The sequence below is a fragment of the Prionailurus viverrinus genome, chromosome A2, assembly GCF_022837055.1.
Source record: "Prionailurus viverrinus isolate Anna chromosome A2, UM_Priviv_1.0, whole genome shotgun sequence".
Taxonomy (NCBI): domain Eukaryota; kingdom Metazoa; phylum Chordata; class Mammalia; order Carnivora; family Felidae; genus Prionailurus; species Prionailurus viverrinus.
Genome location: NC_062562.1, coordinates 124,208,218 through 124,233,824, shown reverse-complemented (window position 1 = coordinate 124,233,824; position 25,607 = coordinate 124,208,218). Strand labels below are relative to the sequence as shown.

General features: G+C 42.3%; 1 protein-coding gene across 8 annotated transcripts in view; it reads left to right on the top strand.

The window, feature by feature from the left end:
- The window catches only part of LOC125160561 (retinitis pigmentosa 9 protein-like), a 42,337-nt gene extending 16,976 nt beyond the window's left edge, over window positions 1-25,361 (top strand). The window contains exons 5-10 of one of the 8 annotated variants that reach the window (XR_007150286.1): window positions 1,312-1,373; window positions 2,087-2,452; window positions 4,408-4,531; window positions 9,947-10,031; window positions 16,251-16,374; window positions 21,156-25,361. Coding sequence is in view for 3 of the 8 variants with exons in the window: in XM_047849603.1 (XP_047705559.1) it covers window positions 1,312-1,373; window positions 2,087-2,285 (261 nt within the window). In the remaining 5 variants the exon portion in view is untranslated. Of the gene's footprint in view, window positions 1-1,311; window positions 1,374-2,086; window positions 2,733-4,407; window positions 4,532-9,946; window positions 10,032-16,250; window positions 18,523-21,155 lie in introns of those variants that run through there. The other 7 variants (XR_007150287.1, XR_007150285.1, XR_007150289.1 and 4 more) reach the window with 7 other exon arrangements.
- Window positions 25,362-25,607: the final 246 nt, after the last annotated feature.

The window sequence follows — 25,607 nt, the reverse complement described above, 5'->3', positions numbered from 1 at the left end:
TTTAACCTTCATGCTTTTGGAGGTTTTCCAGACTAACCCAGAAAACTGCCAGAAGACTAGCAGAATGGACTCTCCAGAGCCAAGCTTAACATAATTTTTTGGTAACATTTAAAATTTCTACAAATTAGATTTATTCTTTTTTAAAATTGAGATAGTTTACCTACTGTAACATTCCTCCTACATGTATTCTTATTTTTAAGTAATTCAAGTCACTTTAAATTATCTGGACTTCTGGGGCACCTGGGTGGCTCAGTCGGTTAAGTGTCTAAGTTAGGTCATCATTTCATGGTTCATGGGTTTGAGTCCTATGCCGGGTTCTGTGCTGACAGCTCAGAGCCTGCTTCAGATTCTGTCTCCGACTCTCTCTGCCCTTCCCCCACTTGTGCTCTGTCTCTCTGTCTCTAAAATAAATAAACATTAAAAAAAATTATCTGTACTTCTGGTATACTTGCAGACTTTGTTTGAGGTACTTAACATATATTTTTGTGTACCTATAAATGTTCCATTCTTATGTATCATTTTGTAATTCACTTGCTTTTCTTAATACCATTTCTTAATCACCTTTCCAAACAGAACAAAGCAAATTACCTCAGTATTTCTACCTTGAGTAGTATTACATGATTCTGCCATGGTTTATATTCTTGTAAAGGATATTTAAATTACAATCTGTATTTTCTAATTAGAAAATTCTTTGTTAAAGCCTCAATAGGGGGGCGCCTGGGTGGCTCAGTCAATTAAGCATCAGACTTTGGCTCAGGTCATGATCTTGCAATTTGTGAGTTCGAGCCCTGCATCAGGCTGTGTGCTGACAGCCCAGAGCCTGGAACCTGCTTCAGATTCTGTGTCTCCCTCTCCCTCTGCCCTTCCCCTGTTTGCTCTGTCTCTCTCTGTTTGTCAATAATAAATAAACGTTTAAAAAAAATTTTTTTTTAAAAAGCCTCAATAGGTTTGCAGTGACGGTAACCCTTAAGAAGGATTAGAACTTTTTTTTTCATTTTTATTTTAGAGAGAGAGAATGTGCAAGCAGGGAGAGGGGCAAAGGGTGAGAGAGAGAACTCCAAGTAGCCTCCATGCTCAGTGCTCAGCACAGAGCCCAGCTTGAGGCTCGATCCCATGATCTCTGGACCATGACCTGAGCCGAAATCGAGTTGGATGCTCAACTGACTGAGCCACCCAGGTGCCCCTAAAACATATTAAATGTTACACCAAACAGGAAAAAAACCTGGTTTCAGTGAAATAGAGATTTAATTTTAATTTAACTAAACAGTCCATGAAGCCCTAATCCAACCTTACCCTTCTCTAACCCTCAAGGCACATGAAGATCCCATGTATGACATCATACGAGAGAATAAAAGACGTGAAAAGGATGTAAGGTGAGGTGGTCCTGGTGATAACAATACCCTCTTATATAAAGTTGGAAACATCCATTCCAGTATTAGATGAGTGGTTTGGTAAATATGGTACTTTAATTTAGTTGTGAAATGTGTGGAAGGCAGGAGTAATCACTGGAAAGGCCAGTATGTGGGGAATGAGCAGGCCAGCCTTGTTCTATCTGGGTTGGCTTAAAGCAGTGTGTTTGGCCCAGCCTGCTCATACCACTGATAGTTGATGTTGGCAACAAACCGTAGTTTAGTTTATCTTCTCCAGTGTCTTTAAGGGTCTGAGCTATTGTGAAAAATGATCTTTAGACATGAACAAAGATAGGGTGAAGAAACGGGAGAGTTTGTTTTTCCCAAAACCGGTGACGCTGAGTAATAATTGTTTTGAGGAGGTAGATTACTTGAGCAGTTGGGGGCGGTGAGTAAGGAAAGTAGGCATCTGTTAGAAGTTCTGTGGTAAGGACTCAAGAAACATGCAGAAATATTTAGGACAATGGAAAGAACACAGAATGGCTCATATACTGGTTACAGTACTGTCAAACAGGCACGGACGTGGACAAGAACGGGGAAGACATGCACAAATAAAAATAAGTACCATCTTTCTCAAGGTGGTTATTCATGACATTTTTTACCCTCACTGCTGCTCTCACATCATTTTTATCTACAATTTTTTTAAAATATGGTTCTTTGGCCAAACTTCTGTTTAGGATACAGCAGTTAAAACAGTTACTGGAGGATTCCACTTCCGATGAAGATGGCAGCAGCTCCAGCTCCTCAGAATGTAAAGAGAAACACAAGAAAAAGAGGAAGAAAGAAAAGCATAAGAAAAGGAAAAAAGAAAAGAAGAAGAAGAAAAAACAAAAGCATAAGTCTTCCAAGTCGAATGAGAGTTCAGACTCAGACTGACAAGGACTTGACTTATTCCATGTTCTCCTCTCAAAAATCAGACACTGTGGCCCCAGACCAGAGGGTGTGGAATTGGGGAGGACTTGGAGACCCCAAGAGAGCAGGGCATTCGGTGTCACGTGTGTGAATTCTCACCTGCCTTCCAGCAAAGACGTGACCCCCGGAGGGTGAGTTGTGTCTTCCCTGGTGCTGGCTCTGGACAGCGGCTGATTTTAGGCAGGAAAGCGTTGTTCATTGTCTTCCTCCCACTGATCCTTGCAGTTTGTGATTCCTTCCAGCTGCCTCTGCCAGTAGGGTGAGACTGAGGGAATGAGTCTCTGAGGAAGCTCCAGGTGCTACTTGCAGCCTTCCCCTACCCCTGGGAGCGTTCCCAGAATTCCCAGAGACTCCAGGCATGGCTTTTCTCTGTTGTCGAGGATAATAAAAGCTCATTATTTATTTTTTAAATGTAGTAATTTTTTATTTCTTAATAATGCATGCATGTGCTCCAAATTTAAAAGGTACATCAGGTTTTTAATCATGACAATTCTTCCTTTTCTCCCCCAGCCACTCAGTTCCCTTCCCCAGTGTCTAATGTTACCAATTTATTGTGAAGTCATCAGGAAATATTTATGTATCATAGAAAAAGTTTTTTCTCTTTTTAGCATGGTATGAACATTTGTCGGCACCAATTTTTCATTTTTGAAAAAATGTTAGAGAGAGAACAGGAGCAGGGGAGGGGCCCAGAGAGGAGGAGACAGAGAATCCCAAGCAGCCTCTGCACTGTCAGTGAAGAGCCCCACTCGGGCCTCTAACTCACGAATCATGAGATCATGACCAGAGCCAAAAACCAAGAGTCAGATTCTTAACCGACTGAGCCCACCAGGTGCTCCCATTTTTTCATTTTTTAACTCAACAGTATAAAGCATGTTGGGCTTTGCTGCACTCAAAAGACCTATGCTCATAAACCCTGGCATGATTGCTTGAGGGTTTTTTGGAGGGGTGGGATACCCTGTAATAACATTGAAAAATTATGTATTTAACTTGCTTAATTCTTACTGCTATTTTCCCACAACTATTATTATTTCTAGAGTAGTAGATTCAGAAAAATTATAAGGTGATCCAGATTACTGTACTGGGTCAACTACCCACATCCTCAAATACATCCTCATCCTGTTGGCTAAGCACAGCCCACCTATGAACAGCTGCAGCTGAGGCAGCTCAGCTGGTTGGGGTGGTGCCTGCAGCTAGGGGAGAGTGTCTGTTCTTTGCTGAGCCAAAGTGGAGCCAGATCTTGGTCATAAGCAGGTGTCCTTCCCTCTCCACTAGCATCTGTTGCTGCTCTCATCATTCTGGGTCCCTGGAACACATTATTCCTACTTTTCACCACTTTCCCTGAGGTTTCCCCTCTCTAAAGAGTGGCTGATGCAGTCCAGTCTGGCTCCTTCTCTAGCTCCCTTCAGTAACTGTTCCTAGCCTTGGTCTTAGAAAGTTTATCTCAGTAACACAATTGGCCCAGATTAGAATGACCAGGATTTGTTATTTCTGAAAACTGTAAGGCCAGTTCATTCAGCCTTGTCTTACATTTACCCTAGGCATCCTAGCTGAGCATGCAATGGGAAAATTCTCCTTCCAGGAATTTTCTTTCTCCTGCTGGAAACCCATTCCTGATAAACATATTCTGTTACAATATGGGAGAATAATATCGATGATTCTTAAACTACGGAGCAGCAAAATCACCTGGAGTGGCTGTTGAAAGAGATTCCTCTGTCCTGTTCCTAGAGTTTTAGAATTTCTGATTTACTAGGTCTGGAGTGGACTGGAGAGTTTGCAATTCTGACAAATGCCCAAAGGATGCTGATGCTATTGGTTTGGGGGCCAGACTTGGAGAACCACTGCTCCAAATGTTAAACCTCTTCTTGAAGCCTTCTTCCACTTCCTGCTTTAACTGGAATCTTGCCATCCACTGCAGCCTTTGCAAGTTAATTCCTCCTCTCTCACTCCAGGTTTCTCTGTCTTCTGTTTCTGGCCTAGATTCTGTGGTCCTTTCCTTCAGTCTGTCGTATCCCTTGACCTGTCTTGTTGCCCGGTTTACCCAGAAGAACCTCAAACTAACCTCTTCCTTCTCTGTTCCAATTCCCAGACCGCTGAGCCCATAAAGCTCATCAATCAAAAGTTCTTCATCCTGAAATCTCTCCCTTCAGACTCAGTACTCTCCAGTCCTATTTAGAAAATCAAGAGAAGTCACCAGAACTCCTTCTACCAAGGTATATATCAACCTGTCATCATGGTTGTGGTAGGCAGAATTATAAAGTAACCTACAAGATTTTTTGCCCAAATCTGTAGAACTTGTTACTATAATGGATTTTATTCCCATGATTAGATTATAATACACAATTGATCTTTTTGTAACTGTGGATAGTCAGAACCAAATCACATGGTGTTTTTAAAACCAGAAGTTTTTAAATTTTCTGACAGGTAGCAAAGAGGAAGTCACATTCCGAGTTTGAGAAAGACATGATGTGCTTTTGGTGGATTTATTTTAAAATGAAGGGGTCCAGGCATCTGGCTGGCTCAGTCAGTAAAGCATGCAACTCTTGATCTTGGGGTTGTAAACTGAAACCCCATATTGGGTGTAGAGATTATTTAAAATCTTAAAAAAAAAAAAAAAAGTTAAAAAAAAGGAAGGGGCCATATAGCAAGGAAATGGGGCAGCTTCCAAGAGGTAAAAGCAATCGTAGTCAACAGCCAGCAAGGAAATGGTCACCTCAGTCCTACAGTACTTGCAGGGAACTCACTTCTGCTAATAGTCAAAATGACCTTGGGCACATACTCTTCTCCACAGCCTTCAGGTAATAGCCTAGCCCTGCCCACACCTCATTTTGGCATTACAAAGTGCTAAGCTGAGAATCTATTCTACCCAGATTTCTGACCTACAGACCTATGAGATGATAAATGGGTGATGCTTTTATTTTTCATTTTTTAAAAAATTCAGACATTTTTTTCAGAGCCATTTTAGGTTCACAATGGAAGTGAGCAGAAACTACAGAGATTACCCATATATTCTGTGTCCTCACATACCCACAACCCCACCTCTCACATCAACACCAGAATGGTCCACTTGTTACATTCGATATCCTACCCTAGCGCACCTATCTCCCACAGAGGCTTCTGCCATGGGAAGTTGTGATTTTCCGTGTCTGCCTCTCTCTCCAATTTTTGGATCAGCGATTTTGTCATGACCTCCATTCTTTGATGAATTTAGGGAGATTTGGTAATTTTTTAGTTCTTTTTACTTCTCAGGACAGAGTGAAGACTCCCTTCTACTCCTGAAACCAATACGATCCTATATATTAACTAACTTGAATCTAAATAAAAAGACTTCTTATCTCCTCATATGCTAGTCCAGAAACCGGAAGTCAACGGTTATTGTTTTAAGCCACTACGTTTGTTGAAATTAGTGACATGTCTGGAAGCTTCTTTTGGGCAGAGACCATCTTGTTTCATGTTCTAGTCTCAACTTTGTTTATTTTGAGAGAGAGTTGCATGTGCACGTTCGTGTGCAAGCAACGCAGGGGCAGAGAGGGAGAGAGAGAGAGAGAGAGAGAGAGAGAGAGAGAGAATCTCAAGAAGGCTCCATGCCGAGCATGGAACCCAACATGGGGCTCAATCTCATGACCATGGGATCATAACCTAAGCCAAAATCAAGAGTCAGACACTAAACTGACTGAGCCACCCAGGTGCACCTCTAGATTCAACTTCTTTTATTTCTTTTGAGAGACAGAAAGCACAAGTTGGGGAGGGTCAGAGAGAGAGGAGAGAGAGAGAATTCCCAGCAGTCTCCACACTGCCAGCACAGAGCCCAATGTTCAAACTTCTGAGCCATGAGATCATGACCCGAGCTGGTCAGGTGCTCAACTGACTGAGCCACCCAGGTGCCCCTAGACTTCTAACAGAATGTGAATTTATTAGAAGTACTGTTACATGCTCCAGTTGGAACCTGATTTGGAAGTTGTAGTGGATGCTTTGTTGTGCTACTGGTATCTGCCTAGTTCTCACTGCTGACTTTCGGACTAAAATATTTACCCTCCCACCTGCTGGGATGGCTACCAACTGACAACTTACAACTGACTTCCCCTATCCAGGGATTTGATCTTTCTTGAAGAAATCCACAGTACCCAAGGTCATGCTTCCTTTCTAAGGGTCATCCTGTATCAGTGACTGGTCAGTGCACGGGTATAGGGGTGTCCTCTTACCCCAGTTGAGAAAATTCTGCAGGATCATTGCAGCTCAGGAGCTCCCAATTGGATTGGCTGAGGTCTTTGTTGTTGCTGCATCATATCCAAACTTCTTCCCTATGCTTAATCATCCTTTCTTTGCCCCTTCAGAGATTTTACTCCCCAAAGCACTCTCCATTAAAGCACTCCCTGCACACAAATCTTCATGTCAGAGTCTGACCCTAAGGAACTCAGTGTGCCATGGGGTATAATAACTGCTTGGGAAAATGAAACGGAAGGTGGTATCAGGATGTACCCTTCATTTTGGACTCCAGTTTCCAAACCTATGCTTGACTTCTCATCTGGCCTCTAGAATAAAGACTTTGGGAAGGATTACAAAGCAGGGAAGTGTTCATTGGAGTTGTCCTCTTTTTCTGTTTCCTCTTCCATATACCGGCATTACCATCTTTCCTAACTTCTAGGGTCCAATATCTTCCTACTAGCCAGAGAGCCCCAGTTATGGTCCATTTAAATGCCTTGAATTAGTTTACCCACACTTCAAACTCCTATTTCACAGGTGTCAAAAAAGCAATCAGATTCAACTCCTATTAACACATTAATGAAAAACCACACTCTTTAATCTTCTCATGGGGATTTATAGGTGAATGAATCAGACTGTTGGAATTTGAATGAATCAGAACTGTTGGTAGGGAGTTAGAGTAGTGGAATGCCTTCCTCTAGTTCCCAAATAAGCTCAGAAGTTGGATTATCTGGACTCAAGTGTTCCTTATTGTTCAGTTATTCCAGCCTTCCCATTTCAGTTATGTTCTGGGCTTGGAATGTTGGTGGGAACAGTGCCAAGGACAAAACTGTTCATTTAAATTGACACTAAGCCATTCATTCACAAATACTTGAGTGCATATGATGTTCCAGGCTCTATACTAACTATTCCATGGAGATAATCTACTGGAGACAATAATCTATAGCCCTAAGGAATACATGGTCTCAAGGTTGAAAACGTTGTAACTGTCCTGTGATATGTCACATAATGGGCTATGAAAGTGAAAATGCACGTGTTACTAGAAGACACATGGGGGGGCGCCTGGGTGGCGCAGTCGGTTAAGTGTCCAGCTTCAGACAGGTCACGATCTCACGGTCCGTGAGTTCGAGCCCTGCGTTAGGCTCTGGGCTGATGGCTCAGAGCCTGGAGCCTGTTTCCGATTCTGTGTCTCCCTCTCTCTCTGCCCCTCCCCCATTCATGCTCTGTCTCTCTCTGTCCCAAAAATAAATAAACGTTGAAAAAAAAATTAAAAAAAAAAAAAAAGAAGACACATAGGAGAGTCACATAATCCAGCCACGGGTGGGGATAGGGGTCACAGATATTCTCCTAGAATATCTACTCCATCTTTTAAATAGGAGTTAGGCAGGAAATAAGTCAGATCTTCTCATAAGACCAGCTTTAGAAACCGTATCATCTTTTGCTTGCCTTTTTGCATCTCATCTGAAAACATGCAGTGCCATCACTTTTTACCATCTCCTTAATCCATCTTGAGAGATACTTTGTTACCATATGGAGTTAAAAATATAAAAATATAGTAAAAAAAAAAATATATATATATAGTTAAAATCACTGGACAACTTAGAGGCAATATTGAGTGGATCCATCCATATGTATCAAAATATTATTGATACGATCACTCAGAGAGCCCTTCCAAGAGGTTACCCTAGCCTCTCCTCTGCCAAATACCTATATCTTATAATTACTCTTAGGACAGCCTTCATCCACATATAAACATTTTGGCACCTAGCCACAGACTTAACCTGTATCTTTTATTGGGAGAAGACTGGTTCCACAAATTTACCATCTAGTCATAGGTTCCGAGTATAAGGAACTCTTGTTTGCCTAAAGTTTCCCTTGTTTCTACAAGTGTATACTGGAAGTAAGTAACATACTACAAACCACCATGGGACTTACCCATCAGTGGACCTACTATATGCCTGGGTTTCCATTTATAAAAAATGAAAAAGGTACCGTCTCTCTCTTCAGGGTAGTTCCTGTTCATGGGGAATCCATCTATTTAGTCTGTCCTCAACTCTGCCATCCTTTTCCCCATATTTAAAGGTCCCTGAGATTATAAGACAGTAATAGACATGGCAGAAGTATTCAGGAATGACCCAACTCTGTTGGTGTTACCAGCGATGTGGCCATTTTGAGACGGGAACGAAATGCTTGAGAATCACACACATACACAATTCAATTTATTTGCTGTTTTGTATCTTTTAATTGCAAAGGCTTTACAATGTCATATTTTCTTGTTTGTTGGTGTAACAGCTTTATTAGATTAAATCAATGGATGATCACATGTTCTAAACCACCATAATGATGCAATATTTAGTTCTTTTATGTAGCTGGAACTCAGTATTTGTTTCCTGTAAAATAATAGAATAATACAGTTCCTTAAATCAGCTGTAAAACTCAAGATCTCTTATACAAAGAATCATTACTAATATCTTTAATTTTCATCTTTAGGATAAAGTTAAAGGTCTCAACATTTTGCTGGAGCATGATTATCAATCTTTACTTTATGACCGCTGCAAGGCAGGAATGGCCCATTTAAAAAGCCAATAAGCACTTTCTCCCTGACACCCCAGGCCTAGGGGTTGAAGGTGTGGCAGGGATACTCAATGCCAAGACCCAGTGTGAAGAGAAGCCTGTCAAACTACTAGACCTTTAAGGGAGATCCTGAACTTTTAAGGGAGATCCTGAACTTCCAGTGCCCAGCTCTACTAGCTCTAACCTGGGACACTTTGAACCAGCAAGATAACTTACAAAATCCCATATAACATACAACACACTACCATAACAGCACTGGTGAATTAAATGTGGAAAACTGACATAAAAATGACACTCCACAGAATGAAAAGGCTTAGGCTCCAATCTGCTTGTGAGCAAGGATCTATATAGATACAGGTCTACTACCCAGTTAGAATGCTGCCATTTTTCACTGCCCACAAGCAGTGTTAGTTTTAGAGGACAGAACATGCACTGAGTAGGAAACCCCAAACAAAGCCCTAAAAGCTAATCATGACATTGAAAACTGGACACCGGATAGATACCAACTCTATACCTGCTGGCTGTTTCCTAAACTTTACAGCATCTGCCTCAAATCTGTTTGAACCTTTGTAAGGTACCTTGCTTTTCCATCTCTCACCGTTACCTGAGGGAAGAAGTGATTCATACAGCAAATAACCCAAATTGCTTAAAAAAACAATGGCAATAAATAAATAAATAAATAAATAAAATAATACATCTTTCAAGAAAACCTATTTTTCAAGATCCTATTCTATATCATTCTACAGTCCTTAGCAATAAAAAAATGTAACAGACATAATCTAGAGGTTCACCCTGAAAATTACCATCTTCACTGCATAACCAAGAGTAAATTGAGGTTATCTTCTTCACAGGGCTGTGATAGGATGGAAAAAATGGATTCCTACACACTGATGAGAAATGACAGCAGAGGCAAATGAGACTTTAAGAAGACTAAAGGTAAGATGGCCAGTGTTCTGGTTTAGGAGCTAAGACTGAGCTTAATTAAATTTCCTGCGGGTCCTTATGCATCCCATTCAACCCTTACCTGCTTCATTTCACTTTTGCACCCCAGATACAATCATCCCCCAGGCTCTACTTTGGACCCTTCCCACTCGTTTGAGCCCCCTCCCTAAAAATACGGTGATCCAAACTCCAGCTTCAACCAGGTGTGCATGACCTGCTGGTCCAGTCCTCCCACTGACAGCCACACATAAAGCAAAACAAATTCCCTTCACAAGTTTACTTTACCACAGATGTTACCATTTTTTCTAGGTACTCAAGTTCAAAACCCAGCCTTCTATTCTTAAGGAGTCAATTTCGTTAATGAATTCTCTGAGATGTAAAACTTTTACTCCCATGAGAGTTAAGACCCTCATCATTTTATAACCAAAGTTCACTTAAACTGACTTTATACAGGGGTTTTAGCCATATAGGCAGAGTTCAAATTCCTCCTACACTGTACTGCCAGCTGAAGATTCCTAGAGCATACTTCTTCCTGTCCTTTATTCAATTTGCTTTGGCACCTCCTTATTGCCTAGAGGAAAAACATCTAGAAAGGAAAATATCTACTACTTTAGCCCATTCTGCTTAGACCTACCTTCTCAACTCAACATAGGTCTCCCCTCTGGCCGGCTGGTCTCAAGCTCAATCCCTGAAACACACTTGACCTGCCCTGGCTGCCCATTTGATAAGCTCATGCTGCTGTCTCCATTCCCTCTTCAAACCACAGTCCCCAAATTTGTATCACAATTCACTGCCTCCACATGGACTGCCCATTCTCAGCAACCATCTACCTCAAAGTCCATCTCTCCTTTTCTCTCTCAATCCCACTGTCCTTTAAAACCAACCAGCTCTCCATCATCTGCTACAGCTCTTTATTTCAAATTACATTACAATTTCCTGGAATGCAGGACCTCAGACTTGGGATCTCTGCCAATCCTGCACACATGGGCATCTATAATTGTTTAAGAACATACTTTCAAAATGGAGAAATACTATTGATGTACGGCTGCCTTTGCCTCCAGGATGCGGTATGGAACCACCACAGACAACCAAATAGGATCAGCCCATTAGTCACTTACATTCCCATGACTGGTGAGAGGCTCTCTTAGACTCCAGTCCCTTCTGCATGGCCATCATACGTTCCCTTTGGATCCTGCCATCCTGTCCTGTCACTTCATATACCATAGGGATGCTCTCATATTCAACATGCTTTAACCTGTCCTTATTTCTGGTGGGCCAGATGATAAGTTGAGGAGGGAGAGACCACTCAGGTGGCATCCTGATTATCCTGCTGGCATTGCAATAAATCCTTCTTTTTTTTTTAATTTTTTTCAACGTTTTTTATTTATTTTTAGGACAGAGAGAGACAGAGCATGAACGGGGGAGGGGCAGAGAGAGAGGGAGACACAGAATCAGAAACAGGCTCCAGGCTCTGAGCCATCAGCCCAGAGCCCGACGCGGGGCTCAAACTCACAGACTGCGAGATCGTGACCTGGCTGAAGTCGGACGCTTAACTGACCGCCACCCAGGCGCCCCTTTTTTTTTTTTTTAATTTTTTTTTTTTTTAATAAATCCTTCTTTTTGAGGAATTCACAGGGTCTGGTGGACTAACTTCTTCAAAGAGGCATTCTACCTCATACATTTCACCTTCAACTTCCTCTTCCAACTCACAGTCTTCTGAATCCTCGGGAAGAACAGTGTTCAAGGCAGCATTTTCTTCAACAAATACACTATGTTACCACTTGAGAAGTTGCTCAGGGTTTTCTGCTTTCTGCCTTTCACAGTCTTTTTAATTTTGGCACACTTTTTGAAGTTCTCATGATACTCCTCCTCAATCTCATCATTTATGGTCATTTTTTCTTCATTTGTGTTCAATTTCCTATTCCTGATTGACTTTCTCTGTGATCCCTTAGTTTTGTAGTCTAGTCATGACTCATCTTTGGAAAGGATTTGCTCAGGGGATTGCTCCAGCTCTGCATCCTGCCACTGGCTCATATCACACTGAATGCCTCCATCAGCCTGGTTGAACTTGGCCAGCGAGATAGGAGGAGGGACATAATTCTCAGGGTAGCTGTTGCTCTGTATTACTTCAATTTCATTCATGTTCACAGGGAAGCCATGGCCCCCACTACCATTGTCTAGCATGCTTTCCTCAATGCGAAGGGGACTCTGGGATTGGACTGTAGGCTCAGGTCCTCAGTGGCTTTATTGCTGGGGCAGACCGGCCTTTCCTGCTGGAGCTTATTGCCATCTCCAGAAGACAGGCACAGATTTGAGTTCAGGGTATCCTGGATTCTATCTCTGTCTTTTGCTTCATCTGGAGAAGATAGGAATTGGGGAGCAGCTGCATAGCTTTTTTCTTTACCCAAGTTCATATTCATGATGGAGCCCAACTTTACAACATCATCATGTCTTACATCATGACACTGCTCCAACCAGACAGTGCTTTCTTCATCTTAACATGTAATGCCCTCTGTACCCTCATGAGGGAAAGTTCTATTTTCCCAAGAACTCTGTGAAATCCTATTGTCCTGTACCATCTTCTCTGGCATGGCTTTACTATAAGCTAGGTCATACAAACGCATAGTTTCCTTCAAAGTCTTCCAGAACTGCGTTACAAGGGATCCTTTGCTCTGTTCTAGCCTCATTTTCTCTTTCTCAGATGCATAGCTTCCTTGAGGTGATGTCCTATACAGGCTGTTATTAGAAGGGCTCTTACCGTGTAGCTCCCTCTTTTGGGCAACAGAAGACAAAACGCCATCTGTTTCTTCAGGAATGTCGTCCATTTCTATGTCAATATTAGAAGTAGGGATACTGGTCACCATATCACCTTCTGAGTGGGTGCCTTGTTTCTGAGTCATGTTCTCAGCCTGCTGAGGTTCAGTCTGAGTCTCTCTCGTTTTCTTTTTCTTTCTATAGCCACTACAGTGCTGGAAATGTGCTGTGTTATAAAACATAGGTCGTCGGTTAAGTGTAGTGGGCAATGGTGACTGAGGAACAAGGAAGCCAGGATACTCACTGAGTACCACTGAATATGGAAAATACAGACTTCCATTTCTGAAACCTGGAAAGAGAATACAGTAGTCACTCTGTCTCCTGCAGCCGGTCCCAACATTCAGCCAGTACACAGCCAAGTGGCCACACCAAGTGTTAAAATATGGCATTTCTTCCATGCTAGTTGGTAGCTAATGGCCCCCCACTTTCTCCCCTCAGGATTCAACAAGTGAAAGGGCAATGACCAGAACAGTGGGGCCTCCAGCACCCTCCTTCACTACAAGAGCAGGCATCTGTTCTGACTGGTTGCCAGACCATCAGATAACATATCATGAATCACCCCTACTTAGTAGTGGCGGTTTTTCAAAGAGACCAAGCACCCACTAAGCATAATTCCGGATTGTTGTGGCTGAAGAAAGAATAATTATGTCAGCTCTTATAGAGCAAAGGAGAACAAAAGTCCTTTGTATGTACAAGCCTTTCTAAACCTGTTCATTCAGCACTATTCATTCACACATACACACATCTTCCCCCATTTTCCACTCTTTAGGGGTAAACAGTGCAGTGGTGCCAGGAATGACAGACACATTTCTCTCATACAAATTCATTTAAGGAAAGGCATTTGCTTTTGCAAAACAGATGTATATGATTAACAAAGTTAAGATAAAACCTCTACTTAGTATATAAAAGCAGTAATTATACTCAGATCAGTGTTTATGAGGCAGTTTAACTCAATGTAGTGAGGTTGATCTTATGAACTCAATTTCACTGTTTAAGGCTGCATCAAAATGCCTGTCGGACCTGGCCTGATGTATTTATACATACAAGCTCATGGGTTTCTTCCTGTATTGAAAGTAAACAGATAAGTCTCACGTTGGGAGTTCAACACTGTCTATAGAGGTTAGAAGCCAACAGAATGAAGTTCATGACTCAGATAACTTCCTACCATATGTTGTACCATATCATACAGTGGAACAAAATACCATAATAGCAGATCTCTGCCAGTAGAATCTACCACAGGACCCTATTCAGCCACTTACTGCAAAAACATAGGTGTTAAAGTTTTGTCACTCACTAATCAAAATCCATGGCTACTCTTTGTAATACCTTCCCTCTTCTACCATGCAAAGGACTTTGAAGACCTCTCCTATGTTTTTACCTCAGTAACTACTAGTAACTTCCTTTACCCATCCCCCTGACATTCACAGGTCTGTAGTCCATACTACCTCCAGAATTATCTTTTTCTTTTCTTAAGTAATCTCTACACCCAACTGTGAGATTACCCAACTGTGGGGCATGGGGCTCAAACTCATGACCCTGAGCATCAAGAGTCAGATGCTCCACCAACTGAGCCAGCCAGGTACCCCCAGAATTTTATTTCTGACTCAACTGTGACCCCTCCTCACTCCAGACACAGTATTTGAAGGGCTTATCACTGCCATTCAGGAAATGAGGAACAATGACCCCATTCTTTAGGGTACCATAAAGGCCCTTATTATCTGATTTGTTTCTGTATCATCTCACTGTCCCACTAAGCCTGTAGTCTCTAGCCATATGTGGTGGATTCCCCACAGGCCAACTTCTCTTCACTTTTCTGGGAATCCCTCCTTCCCTACTTCTTCCAACTGCTACCAAAATCTTTTGTGTGCGTGTGTGTGTGTGTGTGTGTGTGTGTGTGTGTGTGTGTACAGATACATCTGTATCTGTATACAGCTGTATGTGTGTGTATAATATATATATATGTATGTATATATATATACATTATACACACATATGTATCTGTATACATATATACACACACACACATTTTAAGTAGGCTTCACACCCAGTACAAAGCCCAGTGCAGGACCTGAACTCACATCCTTGAGATTAAGACCTGAACTGAAATCAAGAGTCGATGTTTAACTGACTGAGCCACCCAGGTGCCCTAAAACATTTCTTTTTTTTTTTTTTTTTAACTTTTTAAATGTTTATTTATTTTTGAGAAAGAGAGATGAGTGGGAGAGGGGGCAGAGAGAGAGAGAGAGAGAGAGGGAGACACAATCCTTAGCAGGCTCCAGGCTCTGAGATGTCAGCACAGAGCCCGATGCAGGGCTCGAACCCACAAACTGTGAGATCATGACCTGAGCCAAAGTCAGACACTTAACCGACTGAGCCACCCATGCCCCCTTGCTTTTTTTTTCTTAAAAAATTTTTAATGTTTATTTATTTTTGAGAGAGAGAGACAGAAAGAGAGGGCGCACGCGTGAGCTGGGGAGGGGCAGAGAAAGATACACACACAGAATCCAAAGCAGGCTCCAGGCTCTGAGCTGTCAGCACAGAGCCTGACGTGGGACTTGAACTCATGAACCATGAGATCATGACCTGAGCCAAAGTCAGATGCTTAACCCGCTGAGCCACCCAGGTGCCCCAACCTTTTGTTTTTTAAATGGAAATCTTGCCACTTGTGATAACAGATGGACCTTGAGGGCTTTTCTTAAGAGAAGTCAGTTCAATAAAGGAAGTCAAATGCCATATCATCTCACCTATATGTAAAATCTACAAAAGATGAACTCAGAAACAGTAGAATGGTGGTTGCCAGGGGCTGGGTGGTGGGAGAAATGGGGAGATGTTGGGCAATGTCAAAAGAAAACTAATTCATCTTGTTATACAAAGGAGGGGATGGATGCAAAGAGAACTTAATATTGAATCAAAATCAGCCTATTTATAAAAGCATGAATTTGTCCCTCTATTTCAATTACACACCTATGAGTACTGCATGTCTAATTAATATTAAAAGCTGGTAGAGTTTGATTCTGGATATGTAAGAAGTTTGGAAGTCATTTACTCCAGACAAAGTAAAAAGGTGAACTGAAAAAATCAAGAATTCTTCCCAGACCCTTCATAGCAGTAGGTTACAGGCAAAGTGCTACCCCAGTGTTGGAGAGATATGTGAGTGCAGATAAGTGCAACTTAGAGGGGTATAAACCCAAGAGATAAAAATTCCATGGGAATTAGTAGTGGAACAGGGAAGCCTGAACTATTGTTACTGACAAATTGCAGGCTCAAGGAGAACAAATCTGGTTGTTAAAAACTTCAAGGGGATCCATTCATAGGGAATCCTCCCCCATCCCCTGCTGCCCTTTGCTTTTTTTGAATTTTATCTACAGTAGCTCAACCAGTTTCTTACATTAAATCTAGGAGAAAGATCCCACAGGAAGAGGAGAGAAGAGGAACCACTGTGACATACACAAGGAGAACTCCAGCCAACACTAACACCAGACCTCAGGACAAGCTAGTTGACCAGAGCCTAACTGATCAGGGTGTAAGCAAATACTTATCTCAAACCACCCTAACCACACTTCCCTGCCCAATGGGAGAAGGCATAGTTCATAGTCCAAAGGCACAATCTCACTAAAAGACTGAGACCTAAAATCACAGTCCTTCTATAACCATGGCACTATGGTCCCTGTCCTACCTCCACAACTTACCATGTCACTAAAAGCCTATTTAGAGCACTTCCTTTTATTCAGTACAGAATGCCTGGCAATTAATAAAACATTACAAGACACCCTAAAAGGCAAAAACTGTATTGTCTACAAAAAAAAAATTCACTTTAATATGAAGACAGGAATGGAAAAAGATGTACCATGTTAATACTAATCAAAAGAAGGGGACAAGCTGTATTTCTTTCAGACAGAGCAGACTTCAGACCAAGGAAAGTGATCAGGGATAGAGTGGCATTACATGAAACATCAATTCTTCACTGAAACGTAACAATCCCTCCCTAAAGTGCATGCCCTTAACAGAGGGTGAAACTATGTGAGGCCAAAAGTGATAGAAATACATGGAGAAATAGAATGACTCACTATTACCACTAGGAGATTTTAATACTCCTGTATCAGAATAGGACAGATGTGGCAGGTGTACAAAATCAGTAAGGACAGCTGAACTCAACAGTACCCTTAACCAACTGGAAATAATGGACATCCACAGACTTCTTTATTCAACAGAATACACATCTCACACCCACATGGAGCACTCACCAAGACAGTACATACTGTGGGCCATAAAAAAACACTTTTACAAATTAAAAAGTATATTAATCATACAGTGTCTGCTCTTAGCCTACAACTGAATATAGAAAACAAGGATAGCTGTAAAATCACCTAATACTTTGAGATTAAATACTAAGTAACACTGAGTCAATGAAGAAATCTCAGGAGAAATTTAAAGATATTGAGCTAGGGGTGCCGGGTGAGTCAGTCAGTTAAGCGTCCAACTCTTGGTCTCACCTCAGCTCTTCATCTCAGGGTCATGAGTGGCACTGGCACTGGGCTCTGTGATAAGCACAAAGCCTACTCAAAAAAAAAAAAAAAAGAAAAGAAAAAAAAAGATTTTGAACTAAATGAAATAGAACTTGTCAAAATTTGTTGGATGACATGGAAGTAATGATTAGAGGGAAATTTACAAAACTGAAAAGATTTGAAAATCAATTATATAGTCTCTGTCTCGGAAACTAGAAAATAAAGAGCAAATTAAATTCAAAGAATAAGAAAATAAAAGTTAAAGCAGAATTAATGAAATTGACAACAGAATCAATAAAAAAATAAAATAAAAAAGCTGGTTCATTGAAAAGATCAATAAAGTTGATAAACCACCAGCCAGCTTACTGAGTGAAAAAGGGGAAGACACAAATGACTAGTATCAGAAATGAAAGAGGGTGCCGCTTCAGATCCCATGGACATTAAAAAGATGGAAGGAATACTATGAACTCTATTACCACAGCTTTCATAACCTACACAAAATGGACCAATTCCTTGAAAGACAGAGTTTGCTAGACTCATACAAGTAGAAATGGACATCTGCATAGACCTATATCTATTAAAGAAAAAATCAACTGATAACCTTCTAGAACAAAAAGTACAGGCCCAGAAGGGCCCATTGAAGACTACCAAACACTTAAGAAATTACCAACAGATCAATAGGATAGACTGGAGAGCCCACACCCAGACCTGTGTAATTAACCAATGTTTGACAAAGGAGCAAAGACAAAACAATGGAGCAAAGATGGTCTTTTCAACGAACCATCCTGGAACTGAACATACACGTGCAAAAAGTGATTCTAGAAAAAGACCTTAAACACCCTTCACAAAAATTAACTCAAAATGGACCACAAACCTCAATGCAAAATGCAGAAACTATAAGACCTAGAAGATAACAGAAAACCTGTATGTCCTTAAGTATAGTGATGACTTTTTATACAAAATACTAGTGGCATATATGATGCATGCAAGAAAGAACTGAAAGCTGACTTCATTAAAATTTAAAACTCTGCAAAAGATACTGATACTGTCAACTGAGTGAAAAGTCACAGACTGGGAGAAAATACTGATAAAGGACAGTTACCCAAAATATACAAAGAACCCTTAAAACATTAAGAAAATAACCCAATTAGGGGGTGCCTGGGTGGCTCAGCCAGTTAAACATCCATCTGACTCTTGATTTTGACTCAGCTCATGATCTCGTGGTTCATGAATTCAAGCCCCACATCAGGCTCTATGCTGACAGTGTGGAGCCTGCTTGGGATTCTCTCTCCCACCCTGTCTGCCCTTCCCCTGCTCATGCTGCCTCTTTCTCTCTCAAAATAAATAAACTTAAAAAAAAAAAAAAAAGAAAAAAGAAAAGAACCTGATTAAAAAAGAGGCTTCAGACCTTAACAGACACCTCACCAAAGAAAATACACAGACAAAACTTGCTAAATATACATATGAAAACATGCTTCACATCATCTGTCATCAAGGAAATGCAAATGTGTTTAATACACAATTTTATCCAGCTATTTGACAAGTTCTAATACATTCCTCTCATTTCCTACTTAACTAACTTTATCCAAAAATGATGTAAATTATCTTCAGTGAATCTATAGTCAACATTTATCTTTCCATACTGGCATCCATTCGTCTCTTGGCAATAGGCCCTTCAAGCTCCTTTGAAAATGGAGAGACCTTCTATGTCCAAATGGAATATGACTGGCTTATACACCTCCAACATGGGGCATATAACCTAGACTGATTAAGAAGACTGGTCCATATTCCTGGCTTGGTAAGTAGAACAAGGAGGGCATGTGACAAAGCCAGACCACTGACAGTGAGCTTTGGAACTCATTGAATCTACTGGAAGAGCGGGCTCTTCTCTGAGACCCCTAGCCATAAAATCATTACAGGCCTAGGAATGCTGTAACCATCTTTGCCACTTTGAAATGGCTAAGTATGAGATTAATACAGAGAAAGTCAAAAACTAGAAATAAAGGGAAATAAGTACTAATATGGATTATGTCTTTTGATTCCCTATTTAACCAACCTGAAGTGGCTTCTTTCTTGCAGTTCTAGGTTACACAAGACAGTAATTCCTAAAATCTCTCAGTTTGATTGCAATTAAAACAAACAAGCAAATAAGCAATACAAAGCTGAGTCCTACTTCCAGTACTCACCACTTTAATTCTAAATCACAACTCTTAGGACAAATATTTTAAACCTGAAGGTGCAGGGCGCCTGGGTGACTCAGTTGGTTAGGTGTCTGACTCTTGATTTTGGTTCAGGTCATGATGTCACAGTTTGCCAGATCAAGCCTGCCTCCGGCTCTGCACTGACAGCATGGAGTCTGCTTGGGATTCTCTCTCTGCCGCTCTCCTGCTTGTATGGGCACTCTCTCTCAAACTTTAAATAAATAAACAAACCTGAAAGTGAATCACATGAACAAACTGCACAAGTATGGAATCTCAGCCTTTTATTTCAAAGAAAGTTTAAGGTACAATATGCATTTCTTTTAGGAATTTCCCACCCTCTGACCTCAAGAGTTTTCCTCATATAATTCCTTCATCTACCATTCCAAAATCACATTTCAACATCTGTATTAATTAGGGGATCACCAGAGAAATAGAGCTAACGGAATGCTTATATATAAAAATTTCTTTAAGCTCATGTGGAGGTACAAGTCCAAAATATCTCAAGTAAGCCGTCTTGCTGGAGACAGTGAGGAGCTGAAGTCCGTAGACCATATGCTGGCAGAATTCCTTATTGCTCAGACTACAGCTATAAAATGGCTGCCACCAGGAGCTCCTTGGACTAAAAATTCTACTCAATTGGGATCAGTGACTGATGAACTCAAAAGAAATCCTTATCACACCTAGTTTTCTCCTTGGAAAACAGTTGCATAAGATACACAACATGCTTTATCTACAACAGGGTACACAGAAGAATAGGTTTAACATTATCTTTGCTACTGGAGGTGTGAGAAGGGAGAATCACCCCATGGATTCTCCTGCACTGCCTAAAGCCCTCTCCCACCCCGTAATGCATGAAATCCTAGATGTCCACCTCCCAAACTTTTAAGTTTTGCCATACTTCTCCCAGAGTACTTTTTTTTGACCTTACCATAATAGCTTTTAGAATCTTTAGGCCTTGTTAAAAAAAAATTATAGGGACTAGGAGCTCTAGGTCCCTCTACTAGACTAGTTTAATAAAATTTTGGTTTGACTCCTGTGTAACTCTGGGCAAGTCCCAGACTCCGAGCCTCAGTTCCTCCATTTGTGAAACAAAGACAGCAATAATACCTAGTCCATCAGGTTGTTGAGGTCAAATGAGAGAACCTACGTCCAGTATTTAGCAGAATAACCGGCATATAGCTAGAAGCCAAATGTTACCTATTAAAATGGTGAACTTCAAACACTGCCCCTATGTGCTGCCATAATCTCTTCTGTGTCAGGACAGAGTGAGGAAAGGGAGATCATGGATTCAAGTATTAGAAAACCTCAGGCATTGCTTTAGGGGGTAGGGTCTTTAACCGCACTGAACTTCTTACCTGCCCCAGGAACAGAGAATGGATTATAGGTGGGACTCTGGCACCACGGACTCAGGTAAGGCTGCTGGCCCATGGCGTGCACATAAAAAAAGGGTCTGGCGTTACTGCCCTCGAAATGTGCGTTTTCTGAAGAGGCGTTCATGTCCTAGGCTGAAAGACAGGTGTTCATATTTAGGAAAGGGCAGTCGCACTCAAGTGCCATACACTACAGTTAACGGAGAAGTTCTCCTGTTTCCCTTTCAGAATTCCAGGTCTGGGTGGAAGGGTCCTCACCTCTTCTGGCTGGCCTGGGATCGCGGACACAGGGCTGCACGGCGTTAGGGCCCCGGGCAGCGTTGCCCACAAGCCCGGGCCGCATCTCGCACAAACAAGTCTCGGCTTCCCCAAGCAGCAGCAGCAGCACGGAGTGAAGACTGAGGCCAGGAGAGAACTTGCCGCAGCGCCTCGAACGTGACGGGCTGTGCCCAGGAGCTCCACTCCAGGGCCATCACTTAGGCCTGGCCTGCAGCGCCCTCGTCCTCAGCCTCTCAGGCGTGCCCACCGCGCCCCTTCCCCGGTCCAGAGGAGCCCATCCCGGGGGACCCAGCCTCTCTTTACCCACGACTCACATCCCACTCCCTGTCCTGCAAGTCAGTCGCCTCCACTCCCTCGGCACCCAACCCCACCACTCACCGTGTTCGGTACGCCCACCTGCTCTAAGCCAACCTCCACAACCCGGAACGTCTCTGACACCTGGGCCTTGGCTCCCACTTTCATGGGCTCCGCGCGCTGCGCGGCCTCCCACAGATGGCTCACGCATGCGCCCTGGGCGAGGATCGGAGCCTGACTGCTCCTCCCAAGGACACCTGGAGAAGCCTTGGAGCAGTTTTCGGCACCATACTCGCTCTGGCGCCTGGACGCCCTGGTGTTGGCGCTTCCAGAGGACGGGTCGGTTCCCTGTCCCACTCGCTCTCCCGGACTGTCCCTTCCATTTGAGTGTGTTCGGTGAAGACAGCTTGTCTCCCCTGCTCTGAGCCCCTGGTCTCCTTCCTTCTTGGGCCTAACACCGCTGACACGAAGGAAGAGGAGCTGACGGAGGAGAAGGAGAGAGGAAGGAGGAGGCTAGCCTGAACCGTGTGGACCTGAAAGTAGGCGATTCATAAGGGAGGGGCGCTCCAGCCCCTACCGCTGCGGAGAGTAAAAGCAGGGGTGCAGAGGCTCTGGCAGTTAGGGCGCCCTGGGTTGGGAGAGTGAGGAACAGAGGGCCTGGGGAAGTCGTCTGTGGGCTGGTACATGGGCAGTTGGAGAGAGAAGCTGGCACACACGGACTCCGCTTTTTTTGCATGGGAGAGAAAGGAAAGGCCTAGGATCGTAGTTAATGGGAGTCGTGGGGTTGCAAGGATTATTGTGAGTTTTTTGTTTTGTTTTTAAAGCGAGAGATTTAGGTATCTGTGAGGCCAGAATGGAGAGACAGGGAGATGTTACCTATAGTGGAGAGAGAAGGGGTGTTAGGAGGATGTTCTGAGGAAGCACAAGGTGAGGTTAGCTAAGCCTGGTTACAATGCTTTCCCTTGAACAGAAGAAAGTTACTGAGATAGGTGGGAAATGAAGTCTTTGAAGGCAGGAGTTTTAGTGCTTTAGCATGTGATGACCTTGATATTTTTCTTTTTCTAAAGTTTATTTATTTTGAGAGAGAGAAACTGTGTGTGTATGAGGGAGCAGGAGAGGAGAGAGGGAGAGAGAGAATCCCAACCAGGCTCCTTGCTGTCAGCACAGAGCCTGACCTGGGGCTCAGTCTCACAAAACTGTGAGATCATGACCTGAGCTGAAACCAAGAGTCTGGCACTTAATTGACTGAGCTACCCATGCGCCCTACTCTTGATATTTTTCAATGGAAGGCAGAATAAAGACTTTAAGGGAACATTGAAAATTTGGGATGACTGTCTGCATTACCAGGTAAAGTTGTGTTTGAGCAGAAATACTGGTGCCTGAAACTGGATAAAGTTTTTTTTTTCACATAGAGATGGAGATATTCCAGGGCAGGTCTGGAAACTCCTTGCTGTCACAAAGAACCCAGTCTCCTTTCGTTTTGTTCTGCCATCCTTACAATGGCTTCCATCTTCAAAATGCCACATGTTCCAAGATGCTTGTTCCAGGCAGAAAGCAGGGGGTTGAGAAGGGAAAGGGTAAAAAAGAGCACAACAGGTACACAGCAGCTTCTGTCATCAGTATTGCTTTTAAGGAGCTTTACTAGATGACCTACCCAACTTCAGCTTATACCACAATGGCTTCCCATGGCTGAAATGAAGTTGTCTTTTAGCTAGGCGTATTGCCACTTGCAATAAATTGAGATGCTATGACTAAGGAAGAGAATGGGTATTAATTGAGCTGACAACGAACAATGTCTGCCATACTGCTGCAGGGAAGGGAAAAAACAGTCTTCTACAAACATGCAAAAGGATTGCTGGTAGAGTTGAGGGCTGACCTGGAATGAGGATCAGTACTTTGTATTTTCCCTCATCTGTAGTGGTGTATCACTTGCTCAGTCATATTCAGCTGCTTGGGAGAGACCTTGAATGATTGCATGAATCCAAACCAAGGACTGTGGTTTTACAGAGCTTGTGAACAGAAGAGCAAGGGTTCAAGAAAGTTCAGTGTCATCGTGAGAAATTAATACATCATGACACATAATGTATACCCTGTACTTACATGACCGTGAACATGAGTGCCTCCTTAAAGTTTTACCCTAGGTGCCTCACCCCACCCTACTTAGTGGCCTAGTATATAGTCAGGAAGAGAAAGGAAGTAATGTCAGAGGGGAGCTGATCAAATGGAGAAAAAATTAATGGAAATATTTTACATGACAGGGAGTTGTAGTCAGAGAATGGACAGTTTAAATTTAGGATTTCAGAGTTGGAACTGTTGCTAATTATAACAAGGTCCATCGGGTGGTCAAGTAGTGCTTTGCTCAGATGCTGTGTGGTGAGAGTCATTGGCACTGAGGAAGGAAAAGATCTTGGAAGCTGGAGTTTTGGATGACTCACCCCCTCCTTCATATCGTGGTCATGTAGATAGAGGTTTCCTATGTTCTCAATGAATGTGGCACAGTGACCCACAAGGTGAAAGACAGAAGTATCAGAAGATGTTTGTATTTATAATTTTATAATATTTTTCTTGAAGATAACCCCCCAAAATTTATAATAGTCAGTCCCCAGAAAACTGGGATTTTCCACAAGCTAGTGGCCATATCTCAGTGCTGGGGTGCATGAACAGTGAAAGAAAGAAGAACCTCCTTATGAGGGCAGCTCAGAACAGGAGTGTCCTTGGGAGGAAACAAAGTTCAGCAACTATTCAGAAATAGGTTGAGGGATATAGTGGGTTGTGTTCAGCCAAACAGGGCTTCCAAGTTACATAATCGAGAGGGTTCGTAGGTAGATCAGCAGGGAGCAGGATTGGAATGAGAGTGTTCCAGAAATGCCAGCTAATTGGAAGCTTTGGATTTGAGGCTGTGCTGGAAGATGTCACAGATGAAACTACCCAGTTTTGTACTACTTGGTCTGTAGTGGTACTATCTGGCTCATAGATTCCACTAGACCTCTAATATAAAAATGTTTTTGTGCCAACTGAGGCATTTTGTGTGGGGTGGGGTGTCTGGGGTTAGGTGGTGGTTGCTATTTTTATGTTAAGGTCCAGTTAGTGAACTCTGTGTTCTCTGCTCAGGATTCCAAATGGGTATTATTATCATTGTCTCTATTTTAAGATGACGACACCTGAGATTCAGGGAGGTTAAGTAATCTAACCATATATATGAAGTTTCAATCCTAAATTGGAAGGAGATTGGGCTAAGGTCTTTGGATTCCCAGGCCCAGTGCCTTTTCTATTCCTTGGGTGGTCCCTGTTACTCTCCTTTTGACAGTTTGACAGTCTCTGTCTCATTAAAGCAGCCTGATTTATACTTTCCCCTCAGTTGACACACTGGATTTTATATTGAAAATTTAAACAGCAAGTGTAATAATAATAATAGTCTTGTTTTCCATACCTTGAGCTTCCTCTTTAACATATTGGTGAGCTATAAACACATCATGGATGCTCAGCCTTACTAGTGAACCTTCATTCACTCATTTCCTCCACAAATATTTGAGTACGTACAACTGTAACCCTAAGGAAACAGCAGGGAAGAAAAAATTATAATTCCTAGGGAGTCTACATTCTTTTGGGATTTGCAGTGAGATGCCATTTATAACTATCAGATTGGGGGGGGTGGGGAATGTAACCAGTTTGACAACAGGAGAGTTAAGGAGGAAGAAGTGAAGTGGTAGGAGCATGTATAGACTGCTGCTGGTGATACTTCAAATCACTTTGGAGAGCAAGTTGACGATATCAAAAAGTTGAAAAAGGGTTGGGGCGTCTGGGTGGCTCAGTTGGTTAAGCGTCCACCTTCAGCTTGGGTCATGATCTCATGGTTTGTGGGTTCAAGCCCTGCATCGGGCTCTGTGCTGACAGCTTGGAGCTTGGAGCCTGGAGCCTGCTTCGGATTCTGTGTCTCCCACTCTCTCTCTGCCCCTCCCCCACTTGTGCTCTGTCTGTCTCTCTCTCAAAAATAAATAAAATGTAAAAAAAAAAAAGCAACTTTTTTTTTAAGTTGAAAAAGGGTCATACTCCATAAACTAGCAATTGTACATCTAGAAATATTCTAGAAAAAAATTCTGCATATGA